At 42.2% G+C, this 17,553-nt stretch overlaps 2 protein-coding genes across 2 annotated transcripts; both read left to right on the top strand.

The window, feature by feature from the left end:
* The first annotated feature begins 7,039 nt into the window (after positions 1 to 7,039).
* Positions 7,040 to 11,440, top strand: riok2 (RIO kinase 2 (yeast)). Its single transcript, XM_083979561.1, has 10 exons — positions 7,040 to 7,219; positions 8,099 to 8,237; positions 8,337 to 8,453; positions 8,838 to 9,013; positions 9,114 to 9,202; positions 9,317 to 9,508; positions 9,608 to 9,700; positions 10,055 to 10,492; positions 10,784 to 10,883; positions 11,055 to 11,440. The coding sequence occupies exons 1-10, from the start codon at positions 7,154 to 7,156 to the stop codon at positions 11,214 to 11,216; spliced, it is 1,572 nt and encodes a 523-aa protein (XP_083835687.1). The 5' UTR covers positions 7,040 to 7,153; the 3' UTR covers positions 11,217 to 11,440.
* A 777-nt stretch (positions 11,441 to 12,217) lies between these two features.
* LOC310990721 (protein limb expression 1-like) lies at positions 12,218 to 17,200 on the top strand. The gene is made up of 6 exons (XM_083978205.1): positions 12,218 to 13,159; positions 13,789 to 13,985; positions 14,686 to 14,826; positions 14,926 to 15,021; positions 16,073 to 16,150; positions 16,228 to 17,200. Exons 1-6 carry the CDS (start codon positions 13,084 to 13,086, stop codon positions 16,690 to 16,692), a joined length of 1,053 nt encoding a protein of 350 aa, XP_083834331.1. The 5' UTR covers positions 12,218 to 13,083; the 3' UTR covers positions 16,693 to 17,200.
* The last annotated feature ends 353 nt before the right edge of the window (positions 17,201 to 17,553 follow it).

The raw sequence follows: 17,553 nt of genomic DNA, 5'->3' as shown, positions 1-17,553 counted from the left end.
AGCCCCAAATTGCGTAATTGTCCCGAAAAAAATTAAATAAGTCTATATTTTAAAGGAGTATTATCGCAAAATTCGGCCACTAGATGGAGCCAGGCGGAGTTTATCAGATATAAACAAGTGGGCAGCTGTCAGAGAGAGAGAGCAGCCTCGTTTAGTCCCCCCCCGCCCCCCCTCCTTCTCCCTCCCCCCTCCTCCCCCCTCACCAGGCTGTATGAACGTGCAATCGCGGGAAAAAGAAAACTCGCTAGTGGAAGCGGCAGCTCTACGTCGCGCACAACCACAACAACGACAACAACATCAACTGCAACTTCCTCCTCCTTAATAACGCTGAGAGGACAGCTGAAGAAAGACACAGGGACGTGGAGACAAAGTGTTCTACCAGCGATTCAGTGACTGTGAGCACCCTAACACTGCTACATTACTTACTGTTGCATATTTGTCCGGTTCGGAGGTCGGATTTGCGAGTTCCGAGAGCATTTTAACGCAGCAAGCGCCGGGCCGGCTTGGATCATAACAAAGACAAATGCTGCATTTGCCCCACGGACACTATACTGTTGGCGATTTCTTTTGTAAATTTAGTTATGGCTCCCCCCGACCCATCTTTTGCATATTTCAGCTTATTTTATGCTATTACTGCTGTATTTGCGATAATGCTCCTTTAAGCTTGTTTGTAGCGGAAGCTTCTCGAAGCTCCTCTTTCTGGTCCGTCCAAATCTCGCGTGATTTGCGCCGGCGTCAGTGCGGTTACTGCGAATCACGCGAGATTTGGACGCTTGCCGTTGCATTGAAATGCACTGCTACGCCAAGACCCCCTGTAACTCAGAGAAGGGACGGTGGACTCTGAAAATTCTTCCAGCCCTTAGTCAACATGAGGGTGAGTAGATAATGAGCGAAATATCATTCTAGGGTGAACTATCCCTTTAACACAAACATTCCGCTTACTTCTGCTTTAAGTAGGAGTGTGCAAAAACAAAGCAGTAACTCACAGTAAATTTCATGTGCTATCCTAGGTTCTAGCCCCTGCCACAGATATCAGGCAAAGCTCAAGTCAAAAGCACAAAGAATATCAAATATGTTTTGCACAGCAAACAAAAATCTCGTTGAAGAAAGCAATAAGCCCTATCTGTCATACACATCACTTTTATTAGACACAAAAGACATTTTTTCTCCATCTAAAATAAAGAAACTGAAGACCAAGAAAAGTAAGATGAGTCGCCCTAAAAAGCTGAGGACATACATCCCTGAGAAGAAAGCAGGAATCTCCCCCAGTGAACTTCTAAAACAGATTAAATCCAGTAGGCCTGGTGCACAAAGTTTGGTTTGACATGCACTTTGGACATGGAGGAAATTAAGGAAACTGTCAGCTCAAACCATCAGAATTTTTAATCAAGACAGTTGAAAATGGTATGAAATACGCAACGCTGTGCTTCAACGAACATACAAAAAACCGCAATGACCCACAAGGGAGGAACAGAGAGAGCACAGCCTGGTGATCCTGTCTGCCCTGTTTCTTCGTTGGCAAAATACCTTCCCCTCCTGCCTCCCGATGCACCAGCTTTTTATAATCTCCCTCCAAAAAGACTGCCATGTTGACAAAGTTTGGTAAGTCTATTATGCGTAGTGCATATTAAGATGAAAGTTAAATTTATATGACAACTAAGATCTGTGTTGTAACCATTCAGGTTTAAACGAGAGCCGATAGGCATCAATCACAAACACACAGGGTTTTCGTCCCTCCGCTTTGCGTCGGGCCGAAGAACGCCCCATAGCCATACAGCTTCAATAGCGTTTTGTTTTTTTTCCCTTTTTTTTCCATTTTGCACTGGTTGGGCTTACACCCCGTCCTGACATACAGCGATGCGACAGCGACGTCGCTCAACCCTGAAATTATCACTCGCGTTCTCTATCTGGACGACATTTCGCGGCGGTGCCCCTAAACACTTCTTATTGGTTGATAAGCCCATGCTTCTTTCTGTTGACAAGCAAGTTATCAGAGAGAGGAGAATATGTGAGAAACGGCAACCAGGAAATGCCAGGAATCTCAAAATAGCGCCGCAAGTTTGTGTACGTTCCTCGATAATTTGATTGGTTTAGATTCTAAACCAATAGAATATACTCGCGACAAAATCGTCACGCTGCATATCAGGACACCTTCGCGCGAGTTTTCGTTGCCGTTTCGCTTGCTCGTTGTATGTCAGGACAAGGTGTTAGGCAATGAAGAAAGGATTTGGTTAAGTTTAGTAAAAAAAAAAACAGGTAGAGGCTAGACAGGCAAACTAGTCCCTGTCTGTGCTCTGTTGCGTAATTACGCACAATCATGTGGGTATGCCACAAAGCAGAATGTAAACAACGTCACGCGGTTCAGCACCGACGCCGTCGTTGAGCATTCAAAGTTCTGCGTATAGCGAACACGTTTCTTCCAGTCACAGTAAACAATGGCAACTGAAAAACAAACGCTTATATTGCAAATGTTGAAGTGCAGGCGACGAAGAAGACGTTTGCGGAGGTGGTCTGTCTGACCAGTCGAGGCTGAACTGGTGAATTTACCACACTGACCATCTGAGCGGACCAATCACAGTCCTTGCGGCTCGCGTCGTGACGCATTGCGTCGGCACGTAGGGTCCACATCGGCGAGACGCAGAACAGAAGCATGAATCAGGTTTTAGAATGTACTGCATACTGAATGTGGGATTCAGTCTGCTATTTTAGCAGACCAACGCCGTTCACACCGCAGTATACAAGTTTCGCAGAATGCATCTCGCAGCAGTAGCTGCAAAACAGGCAAAAAGCTGTTTTATTTCCCGCTGTTATTATTTACTTTTTTTTTTACTTTTTATATTTTTTGTATTGGACAGAAGAGCAGTGCTGCCTCGGGGCTCTGTAGCCTACGTATCACGTAATCACCACATTAACATTAATAAATAAATGTTTTATACTAAACCGATCAGTCTGCATTAAATGGTATTTCATTTTTATTAAGTTATATAACATGGTTACGGTACACAAAGATACGTCACTACTATAAACTGTATTTGTTTAGGGTTAGAGGTTGTGGGCGCATTGCATTGCATTGCATTGTGGGATAGCCTACAGTACACTATGTAGATTGCAGTCGTTATATACTGGAGATATTTTCTGAATCAGTACAACATCCTGGAATTTTTCGCATACCAGTTCTGGTACGCCCCATAGCCATACAGCTTTAATAGCGTATTTTTGTCCTCAAAAGATTTTGCACTGGTTGGGCTTAGGCATTGAAGAAAGGAGTTGGTTAAGTTTAGTAAAAAAGACCAGGTAGAGGCTAGACAGGCAAACTAGTCCCTCTCTGCGCTCTGTTGCGTAATTACGCACAATCATGTGGGTATGCCTCTAGTTGAGTAACACACATTTCCTTATATTGAAAGCCTTACGGAATAGCAGTATGTCTAATTGGTGGGATGTCGGAATGACAGCATGTAACCATTTCTGGTTTTTCAGATGGTTTTTGCCTGTGTGAAAATGATTACCCCATCCGCAACCACAAACACCTCCTCCAGGCAATCGGCCTCTATGCGGAGAACGGGTTGGGGAGCCTCCATTGGGTTTGTTGATGGAACTGAGACGGATGAGAAATCCTACAAAAATATGTGCAGTGAGCATTAGCCTATTGGGACAAAAGCCTGTTTAAAAAATGAGTTATGGTAGCCTATGCTCAAAATTAGTTATGGTGGCAATAATAGCATAGTTTGATAAACATCCCCCACGCGCCGCCATAGTGGTAGGAGAAATACTGTAATGTATCATCCCATTGTTGTTAACGGTGCTTGTTAAATCTAACAAGTAACTTATCGTTTTCCAAAGACCAAAACATTTGATTTTGGTGTGTGTTATTATATATTTTTTTTTAAATCTCACCTTCTAGACAGTTAAAAATGAGCTTGATTTAACCCCATTGCCCCTGTTGAATCTAGCTTCCTCTTCACTGGCCTCCAGAACGGCAAGCATTTACCCTTAAATAGAAAAAAGAATTCTCTATCAATCCGTGGACAGTATGTAAGCACCTCAACTTTACTCATAAGTAAGGACCTCTGGATAACAATATTTCCAAACCTGTTTGAAAATATATTACTACATGGTGTGTGTGGGTCATCTGATCTAGTTGAACCACAGTCATTTTATCTGCTGATGGACTGAGACAGAGGATTGTGATCAACACCAGTCACAAGAAGTTTTCCCATTTGTTGTTGTCTGTTGAGACGTGACCTTGAAATGGGTGGAATGTTTCCCAAAGTCCAATAAAACATGCTGAGTTTGTGTTTTTTAGTGTGTGTGCCAATTGGATTTACTATTTCAATGTCATCACAGTTAAGGATTATTTGAAGTGCATTCTTGAAAAGAGAGGGTGGCCTCTGTAAATACTACCATCACAGATATCTAACATGACATCAGATGCAGAGAAATGAGGATGTGAGACATGATGCCAAATCAATGGCATTTTCAGCAACATTGTGTTTGGCTTGGAGAGCCATGGCATATTTCCCAACAAAAAGCACAGGATCTGGGTTTGCCTCTGTTTCAGTCCATCCATCTACAATTGCATTCTTGGGCTCATTTTCGATTTGAGAGGCTATTTTGTGTTGTTTGTGCTGTTCGTGCTTTCTGCATAAATGTACTTTGTAGGCACTCCAACATTTTGTAGCATAGCTACAGTTAGAAATAGAGCATGTTACAAAGAAGTTTGGGTCACGTCTGTGAACTACTGTATGTCACGTCACGTGATTTGAATTTTCTTAACATTGATTGAAGGGTTAGGGTTAGGTACACATTGAATTGCATTGCATTGCCTAAATGTATAGTATGTGACGTGAATAATAAGTAACAAACTGTGAAAGTTTCTTGGCATCTGTTCTTGATTTGATTGCCCTCCTCTTTCCAATGAAGAGCTCACCATCTGAAATGAAAATTCAATAAAAAGCTTAAATCATTACAGACGAATTACAGATTGAATGCATTTCAGATACTCACCCTTCATTAGCCGTTTTCCCACTAAAATTAGCGGGTCGACGCGGGTTTTTTAAACGCGGGTCGACCCGCTAACAATCGGCATTTGGCCCCTTTCCCATTGACCAAAATGAGCCGAGTCTGACCCCCCGCTGAGGGATCAGACAGAGCATAAACCAGCCGCCCCGCTCTCATCCGCGGTGCAAGAGACACACACAGTCATGCCACAGCCGCCCGCCGCGGAGTGTCCGTCCGCCGAGGCAGACTCTCTGGCTGGCTGACCTGGAGCACCAGGACCGCGGAGGACAGAGAGTCTGCTGCGGCCGGATGACGGACCTCCGCGGCACAACACGTCAGTTAAACACACTGTCGCTTCTTTTCTTTTCTTTTTTTCTATCGTTTTTGGTCAGTGTTCTCTGATCTTTTGATCTCAGTCTCGGATGAGAGCAGAGCGGAGCAGAGCTTTGTTTTGGTACGTGACGTCACGTAAATTAGCGGGTTGACGCGGGTCTGGCGTTCCCACTGCAAGCCGTTCGGAGCCGAGCCGATTAAAGGTGATTTTAACCCGCGTCGCTTGCCGAGTCGTTTGACCCGCGTCGACGCGGCTCGGTGCGCCTTTCCCACTGCCACCAAAAGCCGATTGTTAGCGGGTTTAAACGGGTTTTTTGGCCAGTGGGAAAGTTGTGAAGTTTTCACTGTACCTTCTGAGGTTCAGTCTCCCCAGAAGGGTCCGGATATTCTGAGCAGAGACGTTCTATGTTTTTTTTTGTTGTTTTTTTGTATCTTATTTCACTGGCTAGCACGTCTATATGTTTTTTCCGCCCTGCTATCACGTTAAAGGGTGGATTTGACCATCCCTCCATTCATTTAGATAGGGGTCTGGTCTCTTTGGGGTTTTAGTGGCGTCGCCAAGATGGCCGCCGAGTGGCATGACTTGCCTAGAAGGACTTTGTTCTAAGTCTCTAATCCTTCATAATAACTCAATTTTGCTCTGGACTTGGAGTTTCTCTTCCTAATCGAGACAAATCTCTTTGAAGCCACATATTGAATATACTTTTAGTTTTTTGTATTTTGGGTTTAAAGTTTTTTGTTTGACGTTCAATAAGATTTTCAGAAATATGTATTCCGAGATACTTAACACTTTCTTTAATTGGTATCTTACATATTAGTGTTTCATTTGTGTTGTGACAATATTTCACATTTTGTTAGTAAGTTTCAGACCTGATCAGTGTCTGGCAGTCAGCTAACGTTAAATAGCCTACTGGTTGGGCTTATAAATTTAGCTAAGTTAGTTATGTTAGGCATGGCAAGATGCACAAGAAAATTATGTAGATTTAGCTAGTTAACACACACCTAGCTAGTAACGTTAGTAGTAATTACCTGATATGAAGTGCGCACTGCAAACACAAGCATTTTTGATGATTGTCTCCGTCCAGTCCTTTCTTCTGATTGCGTTTAGCGATAGTTGTCTTCGTTTTTTTTTTTTTTTGACTGGCAGGTACTATCCGGTAATATTTAAGCCATTAACTTACTCTTTCGGTTCTGGCACCCGACAGCACAACAAGATGACACCATGGTAGCAGCCCTTGGCAAAGTCCGGAGCTTAGTAGTTGTTTAGTAGTAGTAGTTTGTTTTGCCTCCAGTTGAACACGTGACCTAATCGTGACTTGCTCCGAAGGGGCCTATAGAAAAGGTCAAGTGCTGTCTATATTTGTTGTTTATTTTCCTAAAATAAGACTGTATATCTGCTAATTGAGTTATCCTAATCTCTCTCTCTCTCAAAAATATTTAAACCTCGAAAGACATTGCTCTGTTGAACAACTATAAGAAAGAGAGATGGAGAGCAGGGACAGCCTTGACGGACTGACCTACAGACTGAAAATCTTTTTGTAGTATTTGGGAATAGCATGACACAACTATTGACATCTTTAGAGCATTCTGATATAGGAGACGAACTAAACCTTTCACCAAATGTTTTTTTTTTTTATCACACATGCTGCCAGACTGCAGGAGGACGTCATCTTGACGTCGAACGTAATCCGGAAGTGACGTGACCTGCGCTCGTCGAACTTCCGCCCTGCACATGTGTTTACTGTGGTGGACTCTCTCCTAGTTGAAGTGATATTCGTATTAAAAGTCTGCTAGACGGCAAGTGTTGTGACTTGGTGGGGAAATGGGGAAGCTGAATGTCGTGGTGTTGAGATATCTATCCCGAGATGACTTCCGGGTCCTCACGGCGGTAAGTAGCTGGCTGAAGGCAGCTCTGCCCATAGAGTTAGTTAGCTAGCATATAGCATGTGCTAAGCTAGCCTTGTCAGTACATAACCCCACATGGACAGTGTACTTACTGTACATCAAGAAGACTTAGAACTTACTAGTTGTCTTGTCACTTACTTGTCCACGACATTGCACTGCGTTTAACGCTGTCAGTGACATTTCCAGTGGCAGTGGGTTCATGATGTGTTCATCATGTAGGCGAACTGTTACAGGCTACGTGCTGACACGTTGGGCATGTTTTGGTTCTAGTAACTGCAGTCGTTATTGTTATCATGGGGACACGATGACCAAGAGTTTTAGGATTTACTCTCAGTCCATTATAGAATGAGTATGTTTACTTTCTTCTGTCACCTGTTCTTCCTGTTAACGGTGACCCTGATATTATCCTTCCTAAAGCAACGTCAGGGTTAATGGTGGGAGATAAAATCCATAGAAGAGCTGCTGTAGTTGTTTGAGTAATTAATCAGTTAACTGACAGAAAATCTGCCTGTACCTCCACTGATATTCAATGTATTGTGAGTAGATATTTTTAATAGTCTCTCATTTGTTTTATGTTCCCATTAGTCTCCTTTATTCGTACATTGTATATCATTGGACTTAGTGAGACCAAACAAATGATCTAGTTCGTTAATTAGACTAATCTGTAATGCACGATTATCAGCATCAGCTCTAATCCTCAAAGTGCTTTTTGTGCAAAAATGTTTTCCTTCAGTTCATGTGAAGCTAATATGAGACCCCCACCAGACACATGAAGAATCACAAATGATTTATCCAACTTAAAAAAAAAGAAAAGTGAGTGTGGCTTTTCAACACTAATGATTAACTCTGTTTTGTCCCTCAGGTTGAGATGGGGATGAAAAACCACGAGATTGTCCCTGTGAGTCTCCTTTCATCCATCGCAAGCCTCAAACATGGCGGCTGCAATAAGATTCTCAGAGAGCTCGTCAAGCACAAACTTGTGGCCTATGAACGCACCAAGAGTAAGAAAACACTGTTACACCAGCGTTGTCTCTAAAGTATAGATAGAGGTGGTACATGCAGGTTATTTTTTCAACATGGTATGCATGTGTTGCTTTCAGCTGTGCAGGGATACAGGTTGAACTACGGAGGATATGACTACCTTGCCCTGAAGACCTTCTGCTCCAGAGAAGTATTACTTTCAGTTGGCAACCAGATGGGAGTGGGTAAAGAGTCAGGTAAGAAATAAAAATCTCAAAAAGCATGTAAATATTTGTGCATTGATCCACCAAAGCACATTTTGTTTGACTGGAGGGATGTGGTTGACATTAATGATGTGGCACAAGTCCTTTTAATTTATAAATAGTAGGTCTAGTTGCTCAAATAAATAGATAAATTACCCATTTACAAAATATCATGAGGTCATAAAGTGAAAAGGCCAATTAATGTAAATGAACATCAAGAAATAAAATGGAACAAGAAATTAGTTTTATTGACTCCCAATATCAGTTCATCTAAATGAGGATATGTTTTATGTCCAGTTTCTAGGCTTCATTGCCAAGATCAATCTCTCAGGTTCTTATATTTATACAAAATGTATCTTTTTTCTTGACCACCTGTAGACATCTATATCGTGGCAAGTCCAAATGGGGAGCAGTACGCGCTGAAACTTCACAGATTGGGTCGTACCTCCTTCAGGAACCTCAAGAACAAGAGGGATTACCACAAACACAGAAAGAACGTGTCCTGGCTCTACCTCTCTCGCCTCTCTGCCATGAAGGAATTTGCCTACATGAAGGTAATGTAACAAATCACAGAAAGTATGTAGGTTGTGACGAGGAACAGAAAGAAAATGGAATTGAGTTTTGTACGGTGGATATCGTCATTTTCTTTTACAGGCATTATACGATCGAGGTTTTCCTGTTCCCAAACCTGTGGACTACAATAGACACGCTGTAGTGATGGAGCTCATCAATGGATATCCACTGTATGTGAACAAGCTTGTCCTTTTCTCTGCTTTATACAATATTACACAGTACTCTCTTTAAAATATGGATTCTGTGTGTAATTTGTTTATTTCGTCTCCCTCTTTCTCTTCCAGGTGTCAGGTCCACAAGCTACAAGATCCGCCGGCCCTGTACAATGAGTTCATGGAGCTCATAGTCAAACTGGCCAACCACGGCCTGATTCACGGAGACTTTAATGAGTTCAACCTTATGCTGGATGACCAGGACCACATAACTCTGATAGACTTCCCTCAGATGGTGTCCACTTCACATCCTAACGCTGAATGGTTGGTGGCTCTGCCATGAAGCTGGAAATCAAATGTTTGAAGTTTATCAAACCCACAGTTGGTGTTCATGTTGTTCACTTGTCCCCCATTTGTTTCTAGGTATTTTGACAGAGACGTCAAATGTATCAGAGATTTCTTTGCGAAAAGATACAATTATGAGAGTGAGCTATTCCCAACCTTCAGAGACATCAGGTAACTCATATTACCTTTCCCCTGCAAAAACACACACATTAAAATTACTCAATCTGTTTCTTAGTGTTAACATTAAAGTTACTGTCTGGTTATCTGCTTTAAATCATGAAATTAAGCAACTCAATTGTACTAATTTCTACAATGTGAAGTGTTTTTCTTGAGGCATGCATTTGCCAAAAAAAAAAAACATTGCTACAGAGCTTTATTCTTGAGTAATTAGTGCATATCAATACAGTTTATATTATAAGTCACATGTTGAACTGGAATAGTTTTGTTTCTTTGCAGTGCATTCACAACTCTTAAAACTCTTTAAATGAACTCTTTTACTTTTGTTGTCAATGGTCACTCCTGCAGGCGGTCATGTTCTCTAGATGTTGAAGTGTCAGCTAGCGGCTTCACCAAAGATCTGCAGGAAGACGATGAGTTGCTTCACCCAGCTGGACCCGAGGCAGAGGAGGGGGACGAAGAGGAGGACAGTGAGGAAGAGGCAACAGAAAAAGAAGTGGAGAGCGAAGAGGAGAATTTGGACATGGAGGAATATAAACATGCAATGCTGGAATTGGAGGGCCTGAAAGTCAGCGACACACATGTAGACAGACCGGAGGAGGAGGAGGAGGAGGAGGAGGAGGAGGAGAAGGAGAAGAGTGAAAAACCGGAAGAAGAGAAAGAGACTGAGACAGTCCCTGCTGCTAAAAGTGATGAAGAAACAGAAAAAGAGTTGAGGGAAGCAGAGGATGAGTGCCCAGAGCTGGAAGATATTTCTGCCTCTAACAAAGAGTTCAAACCCTTCAGGTACTTGAAAATGACCACAATATAAATACAAAAAAAGAAGTTTAAATACTCCACTTGCACCTGTGATACAAGTCCAAAAAATATTAGGCTTTGTTATTGTGCTCATGACAGCTTGAGGAGCTGTCAATGAATTTCAGAGACATTTGAAGTATATGTGGCTTCTAAACCTCATTCAGTAGCGTGCTCCAAGACTTTTTAATATTGTTGTTAAAAGTCATGATGAACTTCTATTGCTTTGTTGTAGAAATGTGCCAGAACAGCACTAGATTATTTCTCTCTTTTCTCCTTCAGAGACTCGGACAGTCTGCTGCACCTGGCAGAACACAGGAGGAGGAGGACGGACAGTGAGGCTACGACCGGCAGCGTGGGGAGCTGCTCTACCATACCACCGGTAAGTTAAACACACACAAACAACTGTCTACACTTCAGTACAAACACATCACATATTGGACTATTTCACCACATTAGCAGTAATCCTAGTTTACAGAAATAACAACTTGCAGCAACTAGTCTGCGTAGTGTTGCATGTATTGTAACTTGTTTATTGTTGTGTGCGCTGCAGGACGTGGTCCGTCAAAAGGTGCGGAGGCAGCTCACCAAAGAGCAGAAGGCGGCACAGAGGAGACGTCTGCAGAGGGGAGAAGCCAACCTGGTCACCAAATCCAGGAGGGAAAACCAAAGTAACATCAAGTCTAGTTTGGAGAGCGCCTCCTTCTGGGGGTAAATGGGACTGCAGTGGCAGACGGACAGGATTCATGTCAACATGTTTGTTGTTAATGGTCAACATGCATGCCACATGGTTCCTTTGTCACGTCATTTGAAGAGTTGTGATCACATGATGGAAGAAAAAAAATCCAACAGGACTCGTTGAACAGTTCAGTTGTTCTGTACTGTTATGAAAAAATAGGAGGTGGGAGGTCATACTTAAGTGAAAACAGTTTGACCTTGTTTGCGTTTCTCTTGTTTGAGCTCCCACTTCCATTTTCCTCATTGTCAAGAATGATAATAAGCCATTTTTCTATTTGACCTTCTGTGGTCTGTCATGCTTTACACACAGCCTAATGTAAATATATTGAAGCAGTTTGGTTGGCAATTAAAGCATTTATATATTACTGCTGTCAAGTATTTTCTCTTCAAAATAATGGCATTAACAGTTACCGTAAGTGTATTTCTTAATCAAGTCAAATACATTTATTTGAACTGATATAAAATGAGACTCTCAACATGGCTACAACAAACAGAAACACAAAACAGTGTTGGAGAAGGCGTTCAGGCTGTGTTTGTTTGGGGTGCTCGTTGAGTGGGGACATGTACACAAAAATCAATAAAAACCCTCAAACACTCTCCTTTATAGCAATTTTTTAAAAATGCCTGGTGAAGGCTTGATGCCAAAACACAGTGCAATTTGTTGGTTTTAAAGTCTCACATGACCATCTTGCCACATAAAGGCTTTTTAATAGTTTAAAAGGAGAGTGTCTTGAAACATTTGTAACTTGCCGTTATTCAGATCTCAAGTTCATTCTCAGTCTGGCTCCTGCTGACAGTGATTAATGTGGGTGTGGATCTAAGATTCAAACTGAATGCATTCAGCTTTAATTTATGCCAAACTCCCTTGTTTTGCAACTTGTTCAAAGGTCTTCTGACTATCATGGGAGATTGAATAGTTGACTGCTTCCACCTCCCCCAGCAGCCAATCAAAAACATAGAGACTGACACAAGCATGTGGGAACACATATGCTCCACCAGTATATTCATCATTAAAAAAATGCAGGTAAAAGAAAATGTACATTCTGCCTCACTGACATGTTTCAACACAGTGTGAGACTTGTGATGAGAGAGCCTGAGAGCTCAGAAACTATGTCTTTTTTCACAATTTGGTTCATTTATGTGTACGAGGCTTTCAGGGAGCGGGTGAATTCAGACCTGAACAATGGCCATTCATATTGAAGGGGTTGAATGGAGCTCAGACCCTGGGCTCAGTGCGCTCAAATTAGTATGTGAAGTCAAAAGTGTCCCACCCCCACACATCTTAAGACACTGCATGTTGGGCAGAGTTGTTGTTTATGATCCTCGATACAAAAAGGTAAAATATGCAGCTATCCTGGACTTCTCAGAAAACAGTTCAGAATTTTTTGCGTCGCTGAAGTTTGTACATTGTGCCGTCTGTGACTCAACTTGGCAACTTTTTGCGGGGTCTTCAGCAAATCCAACTCTGCTCAGGGATTAGCCAGCTGCGAGGCCGGAGGGGAGGGGCCGAGCATTCCTCCTCTGCACCTCTGTGTGTGTGTGCATGTGTAGAAAGAGTGAGGGGGCCCTGTGAGTTAATTGGCAGTGAGGGTGACAAAGGTGGTCTGCTTCAAAAGAGAAATCCTGGTGAGATGTTCACACAGGAGACGAGGAGGAGGAGGAGGGGAAAGAAGGGAGAGTGGAAGGGCTTTCAAATTTTGAGCTCATTTCTTATGGTGTTCCCATCCTGAACTGCAACGAGGATGGTGGTTACTCGTTGCTGAAGGTTTGTTTGTGCTGTTCTGGCGGATCATTTTGGAGAAGCATGTAGGATCTGCATCTGTGGAAGGAAACGCTGAGCGAGGATGAGTAAAATGAAAGATGAAGAGAGCATCATGTCATACCTGTCGCAGAGTGAGACTGGCACCAGCTCCAAAGACTGTGAGTAACTGAAAATAAACACAAAGTAGATGTTTATTAGTTAGTGAGATCAGCTCAATAGATAAATATGAAATTCATATGGTTTTTACCACTAACACAACAAGAATGCATGAAAGTGATTTAAAATAAGCAGTTCATTGTTTTTTAATGACCGTTACATGTCTTGTGAGGCATAATGGCTCAAACAAGTGTCATTTAAATTATTCCAGGCTTTATAAACTGTGCTGCAGTGAACTGTTTAGGAAACATTAAAACTTTTCTCTGAGCCAGGAAAAGCTTAAAAGGTGAAAACCTGCTGATTTGTTTACGTTACGGGGTGTTTCCCTGCCATTCCTAATTCTACTTTAGAAAAAGAAACACTGTCTGGGGATGCAGATTTACAGATTTCTTTCTGAAATATTTAGGTTAACATTTACACATGAACACATTATCTTATAAAGGTTTCCCTGATAAAAACATGACTTCCAAAGTGAACAGAAGAGTTGTCAGATTGTATCAGAAGAAAATCATGATTGATAACTTGTCCATGAATGAGTGAGTGTCCATAAGACAAATGAATTTAGTTTGCTGTCTGTTACGACTGTGTTTCTGCGCTGCCTGTCTTTGTTTTGACATCCATGTGTGTGCAGTGAATGTGGTGGCCATGCTTCATAACTTCTGGGAACAGAAGCGGGCGAGTCAGTTAAACGGTGAATCTGATGGCTCTGGTGGGGACTCAGTCATTCGGACAGAGAGCCTGCTCCTGTATGAGTCTGCACCCTCCCCTGGTCCCCCGTTCATCTGCTATGTCACCCTTCCAGGAGGAAGCTGCTTTGGTAACTATAAGGTACTGTCATCACTGCTCTGTCAGTTTGTAGTGAACGTAACAAGACTGCACTGACTTAATGAATCAGAACATACACTATACTACTACACAGAAATATGTCCCTGTTCCAGTTGTAATGTAACAAAAGCAAAATCATGTTGTCAATGTACTGTAAACCAACCTATGTAAATAATAATTTCAAATGTTATTTAGAGTTACATTCCATATCTGCATGTGGTTCTCTTAATTTAGTGGCAGTACAAATTATTAACACAGCAGAAGCTAGTTTTCTTACAAATCATTGTTGTTTTGACCAAAAGCATTTGAATGTGTGCAGCTGTATCACATCAATGTCCACATTCAGACACATGTAGGTGCTTATAAGCGACACTTGAAGGATATTCAGTGGGAATAAACACACAGTCACGCACAATTTTAAGGTTGTTTTAAATTGATGCTGTTCAGTTTAAATCCCATGATGTCTCTCAATGGTCTCATTGTGCCCCAGACAGAAGCCCCCCAGCTCAGAGCAGGCATGTGATTGGTTATCTGTGAATGCCTCTAACGTCTTAATCTCATTGGTGATTTAAGTTCTGATCCCATGATTAGCTGTAGTCGAGTGTAAAATCATCGTAATGTAAGAGTGGGTGCCCACTTAGGCCCACACATTTTTCAGTTTGAAGCAATTCATTTTCACCGTTTTAACCCTCCTCATCCTCAGGCGTGCGACACTCAGGCAGAAGCTCGCAGGGACGCAGCTCGTGTGGCTCTGATGAATTCTCTTGTGAATGAGTTGCCATGTCGACGCATCAACCCTCAGTTCATCACTCAGAGTTTGAGGCAGGCGGCCGCAGACAGTGCTGTGAGTGTGAGACACTGCAAACCCACAATATTACATCATGTTGAAATAGGAGCTCTCAGCATGAATGTTGACCTGCACTGTTGTCTTGTCTCTGTGAAGGTCTCAATAGAAGATGCATGTGATTCAGGCACCAGTGTAGGAACCTACAGTTCGCTCCTCCACTCCTACATGGGAAGGACAATGTTGGAGTTTCAGGTGAGACATACCACCCGAACGTATTCTGCAAACTGCTAGGCTCATAAATCATGTAATTGTGTGAAAGATCTATGTAATTAAAAGAACTCACTAAGGGATCGTCAGCGTATTAATAATTGGATATTAAATTAAATTACTATAAATTTACATTATTAGGAACCATTAAGCCAAACATAACAAAAATCATAACCACTGTGTGGTAGTTCCACTTCAGATTGTTATCATTGCACCCCTGCTTGGCTTTTGCTGATTTATTCCCACCCCTATCTCACTCTCAGTGAGACCCTGGCAGGGAGTCTTGGTATGAAACACCTAATATTTCTACCTTTGTGTAAATAAGCATGTCTGCAGACAGAGGGTTATTAGACGGGGGAAATAGGTTCATTATCATTCCTGCTAAAGCACCACTCATAGAGGATGGAGAGCTTCCAAGTAATACTCACACCTCCATATGTGCGCACAATATGTACTGTACATGCACAGATACTGAAACTTAGTCAGACTCATACAAAAGCCTGCCCAGTGCCCACACAGCATCAACCATGGGGGATACATGCAGTGAATGCTTTATGAGGTATTGGTACATGCCGTCAGAGCAGGAGGTGGCAAATAGTTTGGTAGCAAGCAGAATCATAAACAAGTAGCATGAGACCGAAGCACAGTTGGAAACAGAGTAAACAGGCCGACAAGTACAGCGTGGACTTCAACCCCAAGACAAGTTACGTGTCCCATTTTCCATCTGTGACTCATTGGGTCATTTTAAGTGAAAGTATAGACCCTGTCTGTTTAGCACTAATGTCACTAGCTCTTAACACATGGCAGCTGTTCAGCCAGACAGTGTTTTATAAATCAGGGTGAAACCTACCTGGCACATAAAGATTTACAATATCTTTTCAAACCAATCATCCACAGTTTAGGTGTGAGTTCAAGAAATATCCACTTAACGTGTTATCTTTGTTAGACATATGTACACAGAGCTGGGTGTTTGGTTTGTTATTCAAGTCATTTCTCAACAGAGGTGTTCCCTCTGACCCTGTCTTTCCCTCTGCAGGAGATGATGACTGTGTTCCAGTTGTTGCACTGGAACGGGACGCTGAAAGCTCTGAGGGAAAGGCAGTGCTCTAGACAGGTACCGACCTTGCCAAGGATATATCTGAATCCATGGTTTCACCTTGATGACTGTATATTTGCTTTCCTTCCTCTCAGAGTGTGATTACCTATTACTCTCAGCGAGGTCTCGATGAGTACATGCGCAGCAGCATGGCTCTGGATTGGCTCGGACGGGAGCAGAAGTCACCGGGGCGGCTCGGGGAGGAGCTGCAGGTGGCGCGGAGGGAGCTGGTGTTGGCCCGACGTCGAGGCGTAGAGTTACGCTTCTACAAGGAAAAGACAGACATCCTCGGCTTGGCTCTGAGTCAAGCATATATACACCACACACCGGAAACCTCGAGGCAGACGCCAAGTCACACATACAACCACGAACAACTTCCTTTACACACATTATACAGTAAGGACACAGAGGTCCAGATGACCCCGCCCTGTAGTCCCTCACCAACCCTTCTTAAAAACACAAAGCAAACAGTCTGTCAAACCCTTGACAAACACATGGCCTCCAACTGTCCTTCACCATGCTCACAGCACATGTATATGCCTTTACATAACTTTGAATAGACTGAAGCAGGAGGTTGAGGGTGGATGATAAACGCTCTCATTTGACTAAATGATCTAAAGGTCTGCCACTCAACATGACACACAACAGGTTTTTTGTAAACGCAAGAGTTGTGTAAATCAAGGCAAATGTTGTGTTGATGCTTTATTATTAATTCATATAATTTATAATGCTACTTAGTACAGTACAGTACATGTTGTGTGTAATGTATTTGTTAAGAGCACACTACTTAATGCCTTATCTTCTAATAATATTCTGTCCACCTATATTTTAAGTAGGCTAGTGATACCTGATACTTAGAATTTTAAAATGATTTATATTATTTTTACTGTGTGTTGTTCAACATACCAGAAACTCAAAGCTTCTTCCTGCCGTCCCTTCCTCCCTCCCTCCCTGTCTCCCTGTTTTTCGCTCTGTCTACCGTGTCATCTGGCATGTCATTTTCCTCAATAGATAGTGACTGTGTGATATGTTGGGTGAAGTGTTGGCTAGATGTTATGAGACAGAGTATGTCCTGTGTGACAGTCATTTGATAACATTAGCGCAATTCTGGTGAAGGGCATTTAAAGGGAAACATTCAGCATATTGTTGTAATATAAACTTGTGAATAAAAATGTTTTTTTCATTATGTTTTTTCCTGCCTTTGCATTCATACTTTATGGATGCTATTAGAAATTGTAGAGTAGTTGTAGAGTATGGTTTCTAGGTAGTAGAAAATCATCCTTCAGAACAAGTTGTTGTGTCTGTTTAGCTCTTTAATTAATCAGGGAGACCTGATGAACTGTTTGACCACTTATCATCTGGAAGAGTGATTGTATTCTTCTGGATCCATCTGGACCACCATCTATTTATGAAGTCAGTAT

Source organism: Trachurus trachurus, assembly GCF_905171665.1.
Source record: "Trachurus trachurus genome assembly, chromosome: 9".
Classification (NCBI taxonomy): Eukaryota; Metazoa; Chordata; class Actinopteri; order Carangiformes; family Carangidae; genus Trachurus; species Trachurus trachurus.
Note: the sequence above shows the minus strand (reverse complement) of the source record. Positions and strands in the feature narration are given on the sequence as shown.